Source organism: Cotesia glomerata, linkage group LG9 (genome assembly GCF_020080835.1).
Source record: "Cotesia glomerata isolate CgM1 linkage group LG9, MPM_Cglom_v2.3, whole genome shotgun sequence".
Classification (NCBI taxonomy): domain Eukaryota; kingdom Metazoa; phylum Arthropoda; class Insecta; order Hymenoptera; family Braconidae; genus Cotesia; species Cotesia glomerata.
The window spans coordinates 5459757-5481808 of record NC_058166.1 but is presented as its reverse complement, the minus strand read 5'-3'; the positions used below and the strand labels follow the sequence as shown (position 1 = coordinate 5481808).

The following is a 22052-nucleotide window of genomic DNA, read 5'->3' as shown; positions in this document are numbered from 1 at the left end:
ACTTGTTAATTTTGAAAAACAGACCGAACAGTAGTAATGTCGTTTAATGGGCAAGTCAAAACCACTAAAAAGTTTTCGAAATTTATATAAAGATTTTGGAAAAAAGTGAGGGGCAGGACAATGTAGGCTAATCAGTTTAATAATGTCGTTTAACAGAACAGAACTGATTTTATGGCGTATTACCAGCATTAGCAGTGATAAAACACTCTCGCCGAGTGTAACTGGAGATCCATTAAATAATGGAGAGTTTAAATTATCATTGATTTCTTCGTTATCGCTATCACTATCGCTTTCTTCTTCGGAATCTGTACTATCATAGGCGCTGTGCCAACTGTCAACATCAGTGTCATCGTCACTATCGCCTGAACTATTATTACAGTCATCAACGTTGAAAAAGTTATCTGATGCCACTGGAAAATATAGAAGAGGAAAAAGAAACAATATATGTGAGTTATTGAATAGTTTATAATCCAGAATACAATGCATAAAATAGCCGAATATAAGATTTGTTGAGTTTTTAAATATTTCTTGCAACTTGTTTTTCTATCGTTTAGAAAATAATCGTTTTTTTTTTATTTATATTTATAACAATAATATTGAGCAAAACTGGAATTTTTTGTAAATAATACCAAATGGTGTAATTTCTTGCAAACGCTGACTAACAAATTGCAATGACTTTACTGAAGAATGACTGACTTAGAAAATCGTTAGTTTTAATTTCATTCTCCTTCTTCCACTGTATTTTTTTATTTTTTTGCCAATAAAGATATTAGTTATAATAACAATTTTTCAAATCAGTCGATCTTTAGTTGATTCAGAACTATTTTTCATTTCCATTTCAACCTTTGCTCAGTTCGGCCCCTATTCTTATAGGCTTTTTGGCTTCTTAGTTATACAGATAAAAAAAAACAAGACGTAAAAATAGAGATAATCTAACTTAAAATGAAAATGAAACGTTCAATTTCAATTCTTATATCACAAATTATTGAATAAAAACAATAAAGTTTCGGCACACACAGATAATCCCGTGAGTAGTTTTATATATATAATAACTTACAAATTCTATCGAGATTTTCTGAGTTTGTGTGACTGGAATTACTAACCGTGTCAAGTGATGATGAATTACTACATATTTCTGCGAAATTAAAAAATATATTTTTATAAACTATTGGATAAATTATTATATACGAGTGTATTACAAGCTAAATCGAACAATTTTAAACTCGAACTCTTTTCATTTCGCTAAAATTTATTTATTATTATTATCATCATCGTCTTCCTCAGAGACAACGATTCTTGAAAAAAATAACTGATTTTTTTTTAACAATAGCTTCGTACAGTAATATTAGTTAAATTTCCTTAAAAATAACATTTGAAAATTTGAGTAATTATCATTTACAAAGAAGTGCATTAATGAAATTAAACAAAAAATGTCCCAAAAAGTTAATTATTAAATAATTTGCGGTTATTTGCATAAAAAAATATAAAAAAAAAAAAAAAAGCAGGATAAAATATGTTAAAGCTAATCGAAATAGATCCAGTTTAAAGATGGTCGGAATAGCATTAAACTTTATATGTATATACCCTTACCAGAATGGTTTTCATCTTCATAATCTTCTTCGTCAATACTCACATGATCTTCTCTCTCTGCTTCTAAAACTCTTTTTAGCATACGATATCGCGTTGACCGCGAGTATTGATACAAGGGCTTGTTCATTATTTTTTATTAATATTAAATATCTTCAAGTATTTTTGTTTTTATATTTAATCCCTGCGGTCAATTTCAGCTATTTTTATTTATTTTTTGAATTGTTATTGAGATATTACTTAAATTATGTAACTAATTAATAGTTGATCATCAACTAAATGAACATTGCAACGAAACAATTTTATTTTTAATTTTTATCAAGGCTATTTAAGTTGCTAACTTAACTCTATCAATAGTTAATGACAATTTAACTAACCTACCATAATATTGGCGATAAAGAGTAAAATATTATCTATTTGCATCTGTAGTTAGTGGCGTTTAACAATAAAATAAATAATATAAATTTATCTTTAAAGTTTCGGAGATAAATATGTATTCGCTAGTTATTTGGAGCAAATCTCGGTCATCTTCTATAATCGAGACAAAAAATACTAAAATACATAAAAAAAAAGGATTTATGGCAAAAAAAGATAAACAATTTGAACAAGCGGAGCTTATTAAAAAAAGTAGTAAGTTTAATTGACACGTAATTAAATACAATACAGATAGAGCACGCTATCGAAACTTATTTGTAAACTCTGAGTATTGATGGAGTTTAACAGTGCTTTAATTTTAAAATGACAGAAGTTTGTGTGTAATTGCAACATATAGTTTCTATGAATTTTGAGTTTATAATTTATTTACAAACGTTAAATATTTTCTGGATTTGAATTTGATAACTAAAATTGTGGGTTATTCTATATAAAAACAGTTCTTAAAATATTTCTGAATTTGTTCCGATTATCGTATGGGTATTATTCGTGTACTATAAAAAATATTTCTATAATAGTTTTATAATAATGCATTATTAATAAATTATTTTATTAGACTACAAAAAAGTTTTGGAAAAAGTTGATTTGGATAGCGACGGCAAAATTGTAAAGAAACCAAAGAAAAAGAATGATAAAAACACTATCGAAGCAGATAAAAATTTAGTAGGAAGTAAGTCAATATTTGAAAAATTTGGACCTGTTGATCAAGAATTAACTAATTCACCTTCGGAAAATGGCACACAACAAATCGTTGTCGAAGCTGTAATTGAGCATGAACCCAGTGTGTCTGCAGGAGTAAAGGTAAATCTCATTATCCAGCAAATATTTACGAATGAATTGTAATGTCAGTCAGGGCCACATTGGTACAATATTAGGCTCAATTTTATAACTCTATTCTAAAAACCTGTTAACGAACGTAATTGGCAGATTTTTTGAAGTTCCCAATCGAAAATTTTAGGAATAGCTTGCTGGGTCAATTATTTTTACGATTTTTTTTAAGACAAAACGGTCTATGAAAAAATTTTGAATTTGATAATGCGATTTTCAGAAAATAATACAATTTCATAATTTTTCAAACATTAATCATACAATTTTTTTTCCTGTCAATTAAGAATGTTCTACAAAAATCCAAGTATGAGAAAAATATAAAATGTGATTCTTTGCCGTTAATGAAGAAATCAAATGATGGTTAGTATTTTTCAGTCTTCAAGTACACAAAAAGAGAAAAAATTATGATTCAAGGATAATATTTGGTGAAAAATTTAATTTTTTCTAAGAACTAATTTTTTTTTTTAACCATGACATAAATTTACTAAAACAAGTGAATATTTTTTTTTTGTTCAGTGAAATTTGTGATTTCTGAAGTAATTTTACGGAATTCTTTATTTTTCTGTTTTTTTACAGAAATTAAAAATTTTATTCTGCTATTTTTAAAATTTTAGAAAACTTTGACATTATTGAGTCTATTCAAACAGTTGATCTCTCATCTACGGATGATACGTCGATAAATAAACCAAAAAGAATTCGTTGGAGAGACAATGGGGTAATTAAAAATAAAATAACGATAAAAAGCCAGGATACAATAGTTTCTGAGATAAGAGGCGATCCAAAAGACTCTCAGGTTCTAAAATTTAAATTATTTTAAATGTCATTTCTATTATTTTTTAAATTTCTGTATTATTTAAGCAATTTATATAATTTCATGCTGTAACCTACTTTAAATTTTTATTTTTTAAAGAAAACTAAAATTGATGAAGTTAAAGATTCAGTAGAAAAAATTGAGAAAAAATCGATTCCTACTGAAACCAACTCTCATTTTAAGCCTAAAACTGATTCTAAATGTCATAAAGTAAGTATGTGTATAAGTTAAATATTAAACAATAACTGAACAGTTTCTTTCATGATATATATTGTGTTACATACCTATAAAATTACCTATTATAATACATGAAAAATTCCTATCTTTATAGAAATCATATTTGAACAGCAAAAAAGACTTAGTAGTGGAGAATAATAAGTCAAATGTTTATCCTTCGAGCTTCAAAACAGGAGATCAAGAAAATCCTGAGCATATTAAAGTAAGTTTATAAATAAGTCGAATTTTTAATTATAATTGTACAAATTTTCAAACATAACAAATATTATCTTATATATTTATATAATTACATATTAAAAACTTTTGATTGATAGGAGGGAGATGCATTTAGTGACAAAAATGATATAATAGAGCAAAATAATAAATTAGATAGTCTTCTTTCCAGCTCTGATTCAGAAGATGAACCAAGTCCGGTATATATAAAAGTAACTATGAATAAGTGAAATGTTGATAATACTAAAAGATATTAAAATTTATTGAAACTTTTGATTAATAGGAGAAAAGTGTAATTGTTGACGATACCAGTGTAGTAAGAAAGAGGAGGAAACGAGTTATTCCTATTTCCAGCTCTGATTCAGAAGATGAACCAAATTCTGTGAATATTGAAGTAAGTATGTCAGTTAAGTATTTAATAGTGATTGCCTAATTTTCTATGTATCATATCGTGTTACAGATGTCATAAGGGTGTATAAATTTTTTTACATTTCTTCACGTCTCAGTTGGAGATAAGACGATTCCCAAAAAAAAATTTTTTATTCGCCTTTATGGCATCTGTAACGCGATATGTATCACATATATTACATAATAATTGCGACTAAAGATATTATTTAGTAGCTAAAATAACAACAACAGTAAATTTATTTGGTATGATTTTGTAATATTTAGTGAAGAATTTGCACTTAATAAGTTTAAGAGTATTTAACTAAAAGTAATTGAAATTCCATAATATTTAAATTATATTATGTAATTTTATAGGCTGCTCCTGGTGGATCCAAAAATTATAATCGAAAGGGAAATTCCAAAAGTAAGATCATGCATAAAAAGTCCAACAGAGAGCCAGAAAAATTAAATTATCCAGATATTTATTCTGACACTGCATCAAATGATAGTTCAAAGAGACAGGAAGAAATCATCAATGACAAAACACGTGTAAGTGAAAAATGTAATGGGTCATTTTTAGCTGAGAGGTAAAAATGATATTTATGACGAATGTTTTTACTTCTTCTAAAAATTTGAAACAATTACGTTAGAGTCTATAATTGATAATTAATTATTATTTAATCTAAAAGACTTTTGTATTTAAAGGATAATACGGGAAAAGAAAATAAACCATTACGTGCTCGTAAAGGACGAAGTTCAGAGTCATTTATTGAAAACGTAATTGCCCATGGTCCAACTATTCTTGATCATAATGATCTAAGTCGCTCTTCCCTCATCAGTAAGAAAAATATATTATAAATACTAACTAACATTTATCTCCTGTTTTTTACTGTAATATGACTCAGTAGAGCAAACAGCATCATTAGATTCTTTTCTACGCAATTCTGTGATGTTATCAACTAATTTTATTTGGAATAACTTTAAACACGACTGATTTTTTAATTTCCTGGAAGTAGATAAAAAATTTTAAATGCTCTTAAAAATTTTTCAGTATATAAAACTCATCATTTAACTGTTTAAAATTTTATAAAGTTTTTAAATAATGCGATAATTCATTAATACCGCGAATTTTTATTTTGTTCTTTGATACTCTGCTCTCTTGTATATATTTTTATTTAATTCTAATAGAATTGTTAATTTTTCTGTTTAAATACAGTTACGCAAGACAACATCGATTTCCTGGAAAATTTATTGCAATATGTCAAATGTTTGTATGAAAAACAAACGACAGAACCTGCCACACTACCATCAGTATCTCGCAGGAATGATTGCGATAATCGTGAAAGTAAATTTAAGGCAAGTTATCGAAGTGGCGCTCAGTAGCCTATTGGATCTGGCTCTTACTTACCAAAGCATTGGTCCGGGTTTTCGAGCCCGGCGTACACCAATGAATATTATTAATATTAAAGTGTATTATTCTTCTCAGCCTAAAAACGAGTCCAACCACAAAAAGTTTGCTCCCTACCGTAGTCGTTCATGACCTTAGTAGTTTATGCGAATTTACACAAATAGATAAAAAAAAAAAACAATTAGGAAAACGGTTGACCCTGAAGGTCATCCCTGCAACTTCCCACTAATTTCATACCTAGGCGCTTAAAATTGCATTTATGATGTTTTTGAGCTCTTCGAGCTCCATAAAGAATCTTTAAGCTTTAATTGATCAAACTAGAAATTTCGGAGAGCTCAAAAATATAGAACAGCTATCTCTTTGAGCTTGGAGAGCTCAAAAACAAAATAAGTGATATATTGAGCGCTTAGGTATGCAATTAGCGGGAAGTTGCAGGGATGGCCTTTAGGGTCAACCGTTTTTCTAATTTTTTGTCTTGATTCAAGACAATTACCCTCTTCTAAATTATTTTCTTGGTTCAAAAATTTTTCTCTCGAATCAAGTTTTTTTTTTCAGTGTAGCTTACAAAGTAACAGTGACAAAAAATATTGTGTGTAATTTGACCGCTTAGTAGCGATTTCCACAATCTTGATTTTACGATATTCCTTTCAAAGTGTGTTACTCGAATTTAAAAAATGAGTGTAAATTTCCTTTCTCGGCTTCGTTTCGGACATCACAATTACGCTCGTTTTCATATATTCGGGCCACAAACTTTTAGCTCATATCACAATATCGACGTTATCGATAAATCGCCTTCTTGTGACCTTATGATATTAATTATTATTTTTTAAAACATTAATTAGACCAGTACATTCAAAAAGACGTCATATAAATCCCCGAAAATTTCTTTTAAATTGATATATATGTACAGGTAGAACTAATTCCCAAAAGTAAAATATGGGTTAGTGCATCATTCCTAGAGATAATGAGCAATACATATAAATCCAAGCCATCCAGACTGGTAATTAAATTATTGCACTATATCATCGGCGAGAAAAATTTGGCCAATATGACACTTACTGGGGGAAAGGGGACGAAAAAAATCCCAAAGAAAACTGTTAAAGCAATTCGAGGTAAGTGATTTATGTTAAAGTTAACAAATATAATTTTTGTCATTTCAACCGCGAAAGTTGGATTTTTGAGTAACATACAGAGGGCGCAAAGAATACGATTCCTGGCAATCTATAGTTTAGTTAATTTATCTCACACTAGCATTGAAAAGTAACTATTCTCTCTCTCTATCTGTCTCTACATTTCTGCACGACTACGCTAAAATACGCTATCGATGAGTCGAATTATCTTTTAATTAGACAAACGTTCGTAGGGTGGAGTAAAAATCGCAAAAAGAATCTTAGCAACAGTTGAATCTTGTTAACAACTTCAATATATACAAACAAACGTTCAATCTATCGCTATTTAATCTCGTGTAACATAATTCTCGTGCCTTTAAATAAAATAAACGGTCATTGAATATTCTTGACTGTTCTCTCAAATACAACTTCCGCAATTGATATGACAAAAAATTATTTTCGATACTTTATGCTCAAAAGTAGGGACCCTGATAAACTTGAAGTGAAGGCACACGTTTGAGGCTATGGATACATTGATATCAAGACCTCGTACTATATCCGGACTCGCTACGCTCGTCCGATAAATAACTGGGTCGTGATAGTAATGCGCTCATAGCCTCAAACTTGTGACATCACTACAATCCGTCGAAATCCCTACCTTTGCGCATATGTATCGAAAATAATTATTATCGTGTACGGAACATTAAATTTCAGAATATGTACACTGGAATACACGGAGAAAATTAAGACTGGATTTGGGAGATTTCAATCGTGTGATTACAAATGCATGCTACGCAGCAAGAATAAAATTCAAAAATGAAAAAAAAAAAGAAATAACAAGAAGAGGTATACTACAAGAAGGTAACATGACGGAGAAAGATCAGAAAGATAATCAGGAAGCTGAGAAAGGAACTGCTGTTACAAAGAAGAAAATGGTTTTAAAAGATTTCGTCAAAAAAAATAGAAAACAAAAATAATGTAATTCATGGCGTAAAATAATTAATAAAAAGTATTTCCTCGCAATATTATCGTTCAATAATAAGAAACATGTGTCACCTCTCAAACTATCCCTGTCTCGAAAAATTATTATAGAGCGTCTTTAAACAGTCTTAAAATAATCTTAAAATAGTCTTAAAAAAATCATAAAATAGTCTAAAAAAAATCTTAAAATAGTCTTAAAAAAATCTTAAAATAGTCTTAAAAAATTATTAAAAAATTTTCAGGCTATTTTAAAATGATATCACAGCAACAGTTCCGGAAAATTATTATTGAGCGCCTTTAAAGTAGTCTCAAAATGGTTTAAAAAAAATTTTTAGACTTTTTAAGATGAGCTCACACCGGCAGAGCCCTGAAAAATTATTATAGAGCCTCCTTAAACAGTCTTAAAATAGTCTTAGAAAAATCTTAAAAAGTCTCAAAAATCTTAAAATAGTCTTAAAAATCATTAAAAATTTTCAGGATATTTTAAGATATCACAGCAGCTCCGGAAAATTATTATAGAGCTATCCTTTAAATAGTCTCAAAATGGTCTTAAAAAAATTTTTAGAGACTATTTTGGAATGAGCTCACAGCGACAAAGCTCTAAAAACTTATCTTTAAACAATCTCAAAAAAATCTTGAAATAGTCTTGAAAAAATCTTAAAATAGTCTTAAAAAAATCATTAAAAAATTTACACTTATGGAAAATTATTATAGGGCGTCTTAAAATGGTCTCAAAATGATCTTAAAAACGTCATAAAATAGTCCAATAAAAATTTCTCAACAATTTAAAAAGAGCGTACTCAAAAATGTTGCGGTTAGAAAGTCGTAAAATCGTCTAAAAAATGTTTAAAAATTAATTTCATAACAAATTCGAGAGCCAAATTTCTAAAAATTTGCTCGTGAAATTTTTTTTTGGTGTCTTAAAAGGATCTCAAAATAGTCTTGGTTTGTGTCACGTTTAAGATCTTAAACGAACGATAATTTTAAGACAATTTTAAGACGATTTTTTTTTACACGGGATATTATTCATAATTTATTTATTTTACCGAATTTCATTATAATATAACACTTATTTAAATAATAAAATAAATAATGATTTTACTATTAGGTAGTAGCAGAGCAGACCAAAACATCTCATAGGAAATGTGACAAATTTTGTATTTCAGAATGATTTAAACGTAATTATAAACATCATTTTACACTTTTTGTGATTACCAAAAAAAAATTTTTTTTCAAAGAAAAAATTTTTATGTCTGTTAATTATATATAAGCATATATAATTATATATACTTATATATAATTGTATATGGAACTATATATAATCCTGCATGGTTGTATTTTGCTCTATATATAGTCATATATAATTATATATAACCTCATATACAATTCCATATATAATCATGTATGATTATATATAATTATGTATGATCATATATAATTGTATATAATTATATATGTGATTCCATATATAATCATATATGATTCTATACAATTATATAGAAACATTTTTTCTCGGGTTTTTCAAAAAAATCCTAAGAAAAGTATGATTGTTATTCGATAAAATGTTCACTCTAACTACGGTCAGGATAGAGAATGCATGTTAAATGTACGATTTTTAATTGCTAATATTTCGAAAATTAGCATCACAAGGACTATTGAAAAAATTTATTCGTATATAGGACGCTTAAAAGTACGCGTATTAAAAAATTGAAGAATATTGTAAGAAAAGTGATTTTGCACAGTACCTCCTTAAAAGAAAATTTTTAAAACAATTTACAGATTATAATAAATATAGTATAATAAATCAAGTGAATGTTTCTTTGCCAATACGTATCTTTAACATAGTCTTTTGATAGTCATTTAAAGCTTTACAAAATCTATGTTCTAATCTTATATTGTCTGTTAATTTATTATAATAGTTGAAGCTTTCATATATACCAAGATGGCGGCTGACATGCAGCCTGTTAATAAATCTGATGAAACTTTCAAGTGTCATTCGAATATGAAAATACCAAAAATAGTGATCTGTATAATATGTGAAAGTGTTTATCATGAAGGTGATTTTAACAGATATAAAAAAGGTTTCTACGTGAGTAAACGCTTAATTGTGTGTCCAGAACACAGTGTCGAAAATATAACCTCTTTTGACCACGCTTTACTCGATGAAAACTCAAGGAAAATTATTGCACAGATAAAACAACATGAGAAAGAAGATTTAAAAGTATGCTTAAGCAGTAGTGTGATGTTAGATTCACCTCCCGAGAAAAAATGTTTTTATATAATTATATATAATTGTATATAATCATATATGATTATATATGGAACCACATATATAATTATATAAAATTATATATGATCATACATAATTATATATAATCATACATGATTATATATGGAATTGTATATGAGGTTATATATAATCATATATAATTATATATGACTATATATGGAGCAATATACAACCATGTACGATTATATATAGTTCCATATACAATTATATATAAGTATATAGAATTATATATAATCATACATGATTATATATGGAATTGTATATGAGGTTATATATAATCATATATAATTATATATGACTATATATGGAGCAATATACAACCATGCACGATTATATATAGTTCCATATACAATTATATATAAGTATATAGAATTATATATAATCATACATGATTATACATGGAATTGTATATGAGGTTATATATAATCATATATAATTATATATGACTATATATGGAGCAATATACAGCCATGCAAGATTGTATATAGTCCCATATATAATTATATATAAGTATATATAATTATATATGCTTATATATAATTAACAGACATAAAAATTTTTTCTTTGAAAAAAAATTTTTTTTTGGTAATCACAAAAAGTGTAAAATGATGTTTATAATTACGTTTAAATAATTCTGAAATACAAAATTTGTCACATTTCCTATGAGATGTTTTGGTCTGCTCTGATACTACCTAATAGTAAAATCATTATTTATTTTATTATTTAAATAAGTGTTATATTATAATGGAATTTGGTAAAATAATTAAATTATGAATAATGACTATCTGAATATATATTAAAATCAATTTTTATATCCCAGGTGGAAAAATATTATAATGTCATTATAATGATTTGCCCATTATAATGTCATTATAATGTATTATAATGTCATTATAATGTATTATAATGTCATTATAATCCGTGTAAAAAATATTTATTTTTCCAAAATTTCTCAAAAAAAATCTAAAAAATACCAAAAACTCTGCTTTAAGATAATTAGGTTTGAGCTGGAAACAGTCATAGCGAGAGAGGTCAATTGATAACTTTAAAATAAAATTTTCTGAAGGATCAGGAACTCAGCACTAAAACGTTTTTTCCATAAGCTTTACTTAAACGATTAAATCAAAAGAGGTTTACACAAATTTCACAAAAAAATTAGGAAAACGGTTGACCTTAAAGGCCATCTCTACAACTTCCCGCTAATTCCGATAATACATGGCCTTTTTGAGCTCTTCGAGCTCAAAATACAATCTGGTGTTATTTTGAGCTCTCCAAGCTTAAAAGATACCTTTTCTGTGCTTTTGCGCTCTTTTAGCTCAAAAGTCTGATAGAAGTTTCATAGAACACTATTTTTGAATTTTCAAACCGCAATATCTTTTGAATGAATGAACCGATTTTTACGCGGTTGGCGGCATTCTACGCAGTTTTTTAAGCCTCATAAAGAATTTCTAAATTTTAATTGGCCAAACTAGAAATTTCAGAGTAACTCCGAAAAAACACTTTTCGGTTTTCTTTCATTCACGATATCTCTCGAACGAATCAACCGATTTTGACTGGATTGGTGGCGATCGAGGGGGTTGTTCAAAGTTGAGAGCTGATAAGTTTTTGGAATCGATCGGTAGCGCCGTTTAAAAGTTACATACATACACACATACAGACATAGTGACACCCTCACGGGAATAGTCAGGGAGCTTCCTAGGACCTCAGAACGTCGAGATCTGATGGAAACTCGATTTTCGAAAAACGGCGTAAAACCAATACCTTCCAGATTTTTGAAAATTTTTAATTTTCTTAGCGGGAAGTTAAAAATTGTATAACGATTCGGGAACACTGCGCCAAAATATTTCTTCTTGGCCTTGAAATGCTGAAATTTGAGCTAAATTAATTAATTAATTAATAATTATTACATCGTCTTGAATTTTTATAATAACTGTTTATTGAAGAACAAGAAAAAGAACACAATAATTTAAATATTTTTTAAAAATAATATTTTATCTGAAAGTTATTATTAATCTCTATACTCTAATAATTTATTTCGGAGACTTTGCTTAATAGTTTGATCGTCTACCTTCTTCCAGCCTCGTTCTTTTCCAAAAGCGGCTGTGTATTCTGAAAATTGAATAATTCATTTAATTTGATATTAACTTAACTACTGAACTACACAGAAAAAAAAATTTCTTGACTGGAGAACAAAATTCTTGGCTCAAGAAAATTTTCGGGTGCCTGAAGGAAGACCGAAGTTGTGTTGGCCGAAGTAAAAATTTTTCTTGAAATTCTATTCTTGGTGGAAGTCGTTTTTCTCAATTCAAATTATTATAAATACTTGATACAATAAATTTTTATATTTAATCAAGATTTTAGATACTTTTAGGGAAGCAGCGCCACCTACTTCAGCTGAGAAAATATTCTCTCACCTTGAGAAAATTTTTCTCATGAATATTTGATACCCATTTTATATTATTTTAGTGTGCCATTACACATATTGAATGAAAAAAAATGATGAAATATTATTTGATCCTCCCATTTAACATGTTAACCAATAAAAATATTTATAAAAATTTACTATCAAGAAATCAATTTTTTGGAGCAAGAAAGAAATTTTCTCAAGACAAAAAAATTTACTTCTATCAAGAACTAAATTTTTTAGAGCAAGAGGCTGAATTTTCTCGAAACAACAAGATTTTCTTGACTTAAATAAACTTTTTTGAATAAAGATACGTATTTCTTAAAGCAAGAGAATTAATTTTGTTGGAATAAGTGATATTCCTTGTGTTAAAAAAAATTTTTTTTTCGCTCAAGAAAATAGTTAGGAAGAAAAATATTTTCTTGGCTCAAGGGAACCTTTTTTTCTGTGCATAATTTGTATGCTAAATCTAATTATACCAATAGATTTTTTCGTGAAATTACCCATTAAAACTTTCAAACCACGTTCATCCAAATAATTTTTAACTCCGCCATCCTTGTTTTTTCCTTTCCCTTTCCCTTTCGAATTGCAGAGAGTACATTCACTCATGGCTTCTTCAGTGAAAATTAGTGTCATCAAGCCTCGAGCAAAACTCCTCATATCAGTAGCAACAGATTTTAAGTTGTCAAGTCCCCGTTTAATCACAAATATTTTTCGTTCTGGTATCAACTCAATCGTTCCAGATAATTTTCCATCAGGATAGCGAAGTGTCCAGAGAGTATCACATGGTGTTGTATTTGAAGAAGACTTATGCATTATTTGCTTTGCCGGTACTTGAAAATCATTTTCGTTGTTGGATTCTTCGTCATCAGAAGATTTTACTTGTCTACGCAAAACTTTAATAAAATACTTTAACATTTACATAAATTAAATGTTATATTCTCTGATTTTAAGTAAAATTAATATGATTACTTCTGTGATGTGGTTCTGGAAGTGGGGAAGATGATCTACTCTGCGGTGTCGGAGATCGCGATGGATCGTATCGCGTGGGAGACTTTTCAAGATCATTCAAGTTTCTTAAATTATTACCGGAACGAAACTCCAAATCATGATACGATTTTAAAGCTGTGTAAAGTATTTGATAGAAATAAAATTATAAAAATAGAGTTTGTAAAATTTTTAAACTAATTCATTACTTTGTCTATGATTTTCTGGTAGAGGGAGATCAAATGACGGCGATAGCTGATATTCATCAGTTACTTCATCTTCATATCGAAGCGATTCTAACGGGAAATCATAAAGTTGATCTTTTGTAGATGAGTTTGGTGCATTGGTGTATGTTGATGGTGGAAACGTATGTTATTGTTTGTGACAGCTAATGATCGACTTTGATGGGATGCTTTCTTGACCATATGATCTTTGAACTCGATCATAAGGTTGATATCGCATTTCACGAGCCATTAAGTTTGAAGATAAAGCTGGTGGACGACTCTTGTGCGACGTTTGTAAATTTCGACTGTAGAGAGCTCGTGACTCATCCTTTGATGAAATTGTTAAATCATTGGCATATATTGCTAGAAATATATTAAAAATTATAGTATTAATTTAGTTTAAATTATGGTATTTAAAATTATAATATAATCATAGTTTTGTAAAAAAGGTAATTAATTGGCAAACCATCAAATTGATTATGGCGTGATACTGATGATGAAATATTGGAATTTGACAGCTGTTGACGATTTTGAGGCAATGAGTTGTTATTAGATGTAGTTCTATTCGATAATGGCCTGTTAGGTAGAAGTGGAGCAGGTGGAGGATAAATATTGATAACTCGAGGTGGGTTACATCTAATTTTGATATTAGATTCTTCAGCACCCTGGACAATTTGCGGTGGCGAAAATTGTTCATCTTGTACATGGGGTTCTCGAAATCGTGTGGATGTTGATACAAAATCTCGTGATGCGTGGCGATTATCTGAGAGTTCATCTCCTTCATATAAAGCTGGATATTGCTGATAAATGGATGTTCCGATATTTTTACCTGAAATTCTCAGCATACTAAGCAATTCTCACAACAAATTTATTTATAAAACAATTACCATTATCAGCTGAATTTTGTTGCGAATAAGATTGTCCGGACTTCTCATTGTAAGAGTTATTATCAAGAAAAATTGAGGAAATCAATAAGGTCGTTGGTTTTGATAGAGCATTGGTTAAGAGCGGCTTTAATTCATTTACTAAACGTCTACGTAATTCTGCATTGTGCTCGTGAGTTTCTCTTTCCTTTCAAAAAATTTTTAGAGGTTATTATATGTAACAAATTAAATATTTATAAAATATTACTTTTTCTACTTGTTTGCTGTATTCTGTTGACACTACTGTTGCAGATGGAAGATTAAATCTCCAAGGTGGTTTTGTTTTTTGAAGGTACTCCATGGTTTTAACGCTGTCGTCACGTTGAACGTTCTTTGTCAAATTCTACACAAAAAATACAATTATATATATTTATTTTACGAGTATTTATTAATAATCCCGGTTGTATAAGAGTTATTACCTTATCATTAATTTTTTTTCCTTTTTCCGACTGTAAAATTTTTCCATCATTTAATCGATTAGTGCTACCTTTTATTAATTTGTCTCCAACTTTCTCCCGTTGTGATATTATTTTGTCCATCTCTTTTTTTAATACATTTTCAGATTCTGAAATATTAACTTATAATTTTAACAACTTGATAATCATTCAAAATTTGATTGAAAAAATACTTTACTTTTTTGCGTACTATCATAGTAAAAAAAGTATCATAGTCTATTAATAACTAAATGAACTTACTTGAAATTTTTAAAACCGTTCCACTTAATTTATTTTGCTTTCGAGGTTGCACATTTTCGGGATCATAAAACAGAACTTTTGATCCAACAGTGATATCTTTTTGACTTTCTTTTGCAATTGATGTTAATTGTCGAATGTACAAACAGGAATCTTCTCCGCAGATCAAATATTGCATTTTTTAATATTTTATATCAGATAATTAAATAAATTGTCTGTATGTTGTTTACGTATAAACAGCAAATGTTATAACAGATGACTATTATCTTGACTTACTTCAGTTTATTATTAATTTGAAGATCGAATTACTGGTGTTTTGTATGTATGATACATTCAATTATTTATCATTTAAAGTAAAGGTTATTTTGAAATATTAAAATAAGAATGGAAAAATATCATAAATATTTATTTATTTATTTATTTATTACTTATACATAGACCCAACAGCGATAGCCATTGACAGGGTCATTGAAATATATATACATTTGGCGCTAAGTGATACAGAAACGTATTTTTGTTATTCGATGAAACAATATTATAACGTATAGAAAGTGTTAAGCTACATAAGTAAAGATAATAATAAAATAAGCAATAATAATGATAATAACAATAAATGAAATAGTATAAGACAATAGTTTAAGGCTAAATTATATAAAAAAAAAAAAAAAAAAGAAAAAATCTCAAGTATTATCTAAATCTATCAGACGTACATAAGTAATACGCGAGTGGGAATAAATATAGTTATTTATTTATTTACATGAACACAATTAACCATTGAACATATCGCTACTGACGCATAGATAGCAGAATGGATGCTAGAGCGTTCGTTGTCAAGGGTTGATTGAAACCAAATAGGTCAAGAGACTCACTAGAGCTGCTGATTAAAGTATTACAAGCCTGGGCTAATCTATATAAGGGTGCCGATTGGTCAAAGTTAGATCGGGTTGGCGGCAGATAAAACGTTGCATGAGATCTAAGGCTTCTATTCGGGATGTTTATCAGTAATTTCTCTAGGAGCTTTGAACAGTCTATGTGGTTTCGTAAGAGTCCCTTGACAAATAATACTGCGGCGACAACCCTCCTCTCCTCCAGAGACAGCATCCCAGTGTTTTTACATAACTCCATGTTATCCACACCAATCGTAGGATACTCTCCCATCATTCTAAACCACAAATACTTCAGGAATTTTCTCTGGACTCTCTCGTTCTCGTGTATATTAATTTTGGCTGTTGGGGACCAAACGACCGACGCGTATTCAAGCTTGGGACGAACTAGCGAAGCATAGAGTACCTTGATGGCCTTTAGATTTTTAAAGTTTTTAGTATTTCTTATGACAAAGCCCAGTGTTTTTAGTGCACTATTGACTATATTCCTATAATGATCTTTAAAGGATAATCTGGAATCAAAAATAACCCCAAGGTCTCTACAGACTGTAACCCGTTCAAGTACTATTCCATTTAATTTGTAATTAAACACAGTAAGAGATCGTTTGCGACTGAAGGTCATGACTTTACATTTATGTTCATTTAAGGGCAACTTGTTTTCCTGACACCAGAGGGCCAATGCATCTAAATTTCGTTGGAGAAAGGAGCAGTCAGCTATAGAGTTAATTTGCAAGTAGTATTTTCCATCGTCAGCGAATAGCTCGAAATGACATGAGACAAAATCCGCGATCGGGTTAATGAAAATTATAAAGAGGAGGGGACCTAGGTTTGATCCTTGCGGGACTCCTGACGTGGAGACGTATTCATGAGAGCGATGTCCATTGAACATAACAATATTCCTACGATCGAACAGATAGTTTGCTAAAAGCCTCACCAGCGATTCTGGTAGGTCCAATTTCATCAAGCTTTTAATGAGAAGTACAGTGTCAACTTTGTCAAAAGCTTTAGAAAAGTCAGTTTCAACCACATCTACCTGGCTCCCAGCGGAGAGTGACTGGTGAATATATTGCGTGAAAGTTAATAAGTTGGTGACTGTCGATCGGCCCTTCAAAAAGCCATGCTGAACATCAGAGATGATCAAACTAGCTGCCAATAGAAGGTCATCATATAAGAGCAACTCGAGTATTTTTGCAAAAACTGATATTATGGATATCGGTCGATAGTTGTTGACCATCTTGTTATCCCCAGATTTTAAAATAGGGCAGACTTTTGCTACTTTCCATATGTTAGGCACTGTTCCAGCAATTAGGCAATAATTATATATAATATTAAGGGGTTTAACGAAACATCTTGCGCAGGACTTAACTACCGAACAAGGAATGCCGTCCATTCCAGTCGACACTTTATCGGGCAATTTGTTAATACAATTAGTTATACTTATATCGTCATACTGAGTTCGATTACCAAATAAAATCGGACGATTGGTTTGGCTGGCTATTAGATTATTAACGTCCTCCGGTATCGAGGGGTCACGCGGTGAAAAAACATTACTAAAGTAATTCGCGAAGTGAAATGCTATCTCTTCTGGGTTGGAACATGTACTGTTATTTATAACAAAGCTTGCTGGGTACTGATTCTGACTTTTTTTGTAATTAATAAAATTCCAGAAGCTTTTCGGTTTGTTAAAGAGATTTATCTCGGCTTCGCGCTGGTAGTTGGAGTACGCTGCTTTAACTCTAGTTTTTAGTGACAATCTTAGGCCGTTATATTGGAGCCTGAGATATTCACTAGGATTTTTCCTATACTTAGTCCTGATTTTTTCTTTTAGTTTTAAGTCACTCACTATTTCACTCGTGAACCAAGGGGGATAATTGGTAGATTGATATGGCCTAGGCTTACGTTTCGGGACTGCCTTATCCAGGGCTCCGTATAATGTCATATAAAACAAGTCACCCATAGATTCTACAGACTCTGCGTTATTTAAAATGGACCAATCAATACGATCGAGCTCCCACATTAGTGTATGCTTATCAAAGCGATGGAAATTGTATTTAGACATGGGAATTTTTGGTGGCAACTTGAAGCGATCTGTTAGGAACTGAAGAGAGATGGTAAGGGCAGGATGATAAGAATCAATGGGTACGATAGGACTGTTGTTCAGTTCAACAAAGCAGTCAACCGTGGCAAACACAAGATCGAGAAGACGACCATTGCTGTTAAGTATGGTATTAAGTTGGTTCAAGTTATAAAAAGCTGCAAATGCATATAACAGCTCGGCCTTAGCAGAGTATTGTTCGGACATATGATATTGATGGAAGTGAGGAGAGTTGAAGTCGCCTACGATGATCAGTGCTTCAGCATCTAAATTGCGATCAGAAGACAGGACTTCAAAGAGATCTGAGTAGTATTGTGCACTCATGTCAGGTGGTACATAGATAGCAATAACTGTGGTCTTAGGATGTGTACCAAAGGTAACACCTGCTAGATCAACTTGTGGGAATTCATTGACTATTGTACTAAAATCTATAGGGCTCGCATTAAGGCATACCTCACATGCAATAAGCACGCCACCACCAGATCTCCTGAACTCACTTCTTCTGTCACATCTGAAAACAGAGTATAGATTAGAATCGAAAAGCTCAGAATAATTAACAGTAATATTTAACCAGGTTTCAGAAAAAATATAGATATTATACTCAATAGTTGCAGTGTTACAAAAAATAGAATTAAGTTTAGATTTTAACCCACGGACATTTTGATAGTAGATAGAGAAGAGTTTAAACGTTGAGTTTAATATTATTGATTTGTTATTCCCGGCGTCTCCTGAAGAGCTGTTCCACGTTGACGACTGACTACGACCGGCTTTCCATTCTTGGTCACTACTCGAAGACCAGACTCTCCCGCTGCTGTTCTGCTCCTGAGTTGGACTACCGCAGCTCTCTGCTGCTCGCGTTGCAGGGGTGTTCTGTCGTTTGAGATTGAGATTTGACTTAGAGCAGGTGGCAGAAAATTCATGCGTTTCATTTCCACGAATTTCTGAATGAAGACATCAACTTGATTAGGATAATTAAACCTAACTTTTAGCGGCCTTGGTTGCTGTAAGGCCGGAGAGTATTTACCTAGACGGTACATGTCCATCACAGAAAAATCAACTTGTAGACTGGTGCTTAGTTGGGTAACAGAGTTTTGATCAGCCACTCTTCTAGCATCTAGGTCATTATCTTTCGATTCTGTAACACCAAACAGTATTGCGTTACTGCGCCTGTGTACACGATCTTCTACTTCTTTTAGAATGTCTGACTCCATAGTACTGATACTGGCTGTTAAGTTATCTTTCAATGCCTTAATGTCAGCACTGTTATTATCAATTTGGATACAGGCTTGATCAATCTGTTTGTGAATAACCTGGTTGTCTAATTCAACTGCTGTAAGTCTGTCACCCAGCTTATCTGACAATTCCTGAACCTTTGTTTGTAACGCATCAACACTGTCCTTTACTGGATCGAGGACTTTAGCAGAGTCCGCGTGTAATGCTTTTCTCAATTCTTCATTTTCAGTGCGAAAGATCTCTCTAATATCCTCAAGTGAATAAGCCTTCTTGACACCACAGCATTTTTGGAAACCACCACTCGGCAACACAGTCTGACTTCGAGCACAGCCAGGATGATAAAAGGTAGAGCATTTGTTACAGGCAACCGGGTCACTACTAACAATATTGCTGCCGCATCCTTTGCATTTTTTTGGCGTAAACGACGGGCTATTAGACTTAGTAGTGACAGCTGGTGACTTGTTAGGCATTATAGGAGAGTATTAGCAGTTAAGTTAGACACACAGTGTATATTCAAGTATACGTCAACAAGATTTGTGGATGTGATGTTAACTGGACGCGACTGATAACAAAATGAAATAGCAGATCTATTACAGCGATCGATACAATAGAAGCCTAGGTGAATGATGTCAATATACCGCATGTGATGTCAAGATACAGTCAAACTAATTGACAATAGGTGGTGCTCAGGATATTAACACAATGATGTCAACTTCATTTTAGGTTAGACCGCGATGCCGCGATGCCTCGGCTTTACTTATTTATTATGCAAATACTAACGAATAAAAAACTGCACTTATTTATTGCAGGGACTCACTCACCAGTGGACTACCCACCACAAATAGTACTGAAGGCAAAACACTTAATTTAACAAAGTTCAACGTAATATATGCAGAGCGGTAAAACGACTGATCTCACTTCGTCGCCATATTCGTTAATATAATAAATATCTTACAGAACCAGAAAATGTAAAAATAATTTATTATATATCTAGTATTGGGTATATTAAATATGTAACGACTAAATTATTATTATTATTTTAACAGTTCACAATTCCCCGGAGAACTCTGAGTCGGCGGAAAAACATAACTAATTCATTAAATCACAATGAAACAATTGTTCCAGATGAAAATATTAATTTATTAAATAAAGACAGTGAAGAATATAGTTTTAATAAATCAACAAATAATTATCCTCAAGAAAATGTTTATTCAAGTTCATCTCATTCAGACAATCATGGTTCAAATCATAATGATGATTTTTCACATCACCAATGGGAAGATGACGAAGAATTAATGTGGTCAGAAAAGCCTATTTATAATGATTCCTCGGTAAAATGTGGTAATTTTCTTCTTAAAGTTTTAAAATTTTCTCTCTCAAATTCATTGACAAAAAAAGCGATAGAAGAATTATTACAAATGTTTCATGAATTTCTACCCCAGCCAAATAATATTCCGAGGAATAAATATCAATTTAAAAAGTTTCTAAAATCTGAAATACCATCTTTTGACACGGCTATACACAAACATGCGATTTGTGAAGAATGTGGACAGTACAGAGGTGAATTACTTACGCATAACGACGATGTTTTGTGTAATTATTGTCAACTAACTTCAAAAATCAATATCTTCGTTGAATATGATGTAGTACCGATCATAATTGATTTTTTTGAGCGAAGAAAATTGTATTCTCTAATAGATGAACATGAAGCGACAAGGAATAAAAATGATGATATTTTAACAGATATCATGGATGGAGAGCAATTAAAAAAAATTTGTCATTCTGCAAATTTGAAAAAATATGATCTTTTATTAATATGGAACTTTGATGGTGCTCCAGTTTCCAAAAGCTCGAATGGTCAATTGTGGCCCATTCAACTACAAATATTAAATATTAATTCAAAACATCGTCGATCGTTCCAAATAACAGCTGGTTTATTTTACAGTAATCACCAAAAACCAAAAACAACTTCGTTTTTGAAACCGTTTGTAACAACTCTACAAAAGCTAATTACAGAGGGGTTTTCGTGGGTCCACCCGGATCAAGGAAATCAACACAATATTGCTATCGCTCCAATAGCATCTTTAGATGCTCCTGCTCGTGCTGCTGCTTTAGACATTATGTTATTTAACGGTACTTACAGTTGTCCCTACTGTACGCATCCAGGAGAAACGTGTGCTATTGGGTCAGGACATAATCATTCATTTACATTTTCAAAAGAATATCCTATCCGTACAGACGCAAGTATCCTTAGATGTGGTGAAATTGCTATCAAAGAAGGCCGTGAACATGTAAAAGGTATTAAAGGAGTTTCTATTGCTGCACTG

The 22052-nt window shown here is 30.8% G+C and overlaps 1 protein-coding gene across 1 annotated transcript; it reads left to right on the top strand.

Annotated features, from left to right (window-relative positions):
• Nucleotides 1-2495: 2495 nt before the first annotated feature.
• On the top strand, nt 2496-8019 carry LOC123271740. The gene is made up of 11 exons (XM_044738137.1): nt 2496-2499; nt 2576-2820; nt 3758-3868; nt 3990-4097; nt 4210-4320; nt 4392-4502; nt 4871-5044; nt 5201-5333; nt 5712-5851; nt 6814-7015; nt 7727-8019. Exons 1-11 carry the CDS (start codon nt 2496-2498, stop codon nt 7987-7989), a joined length of 1602 nt encoding a protein of 533 aa, XP_044594072.1. The 3' UTR covers nt 7990-8019.
• Nucleotides 8020-22052: the final 14033 nt, after the last annotated feature.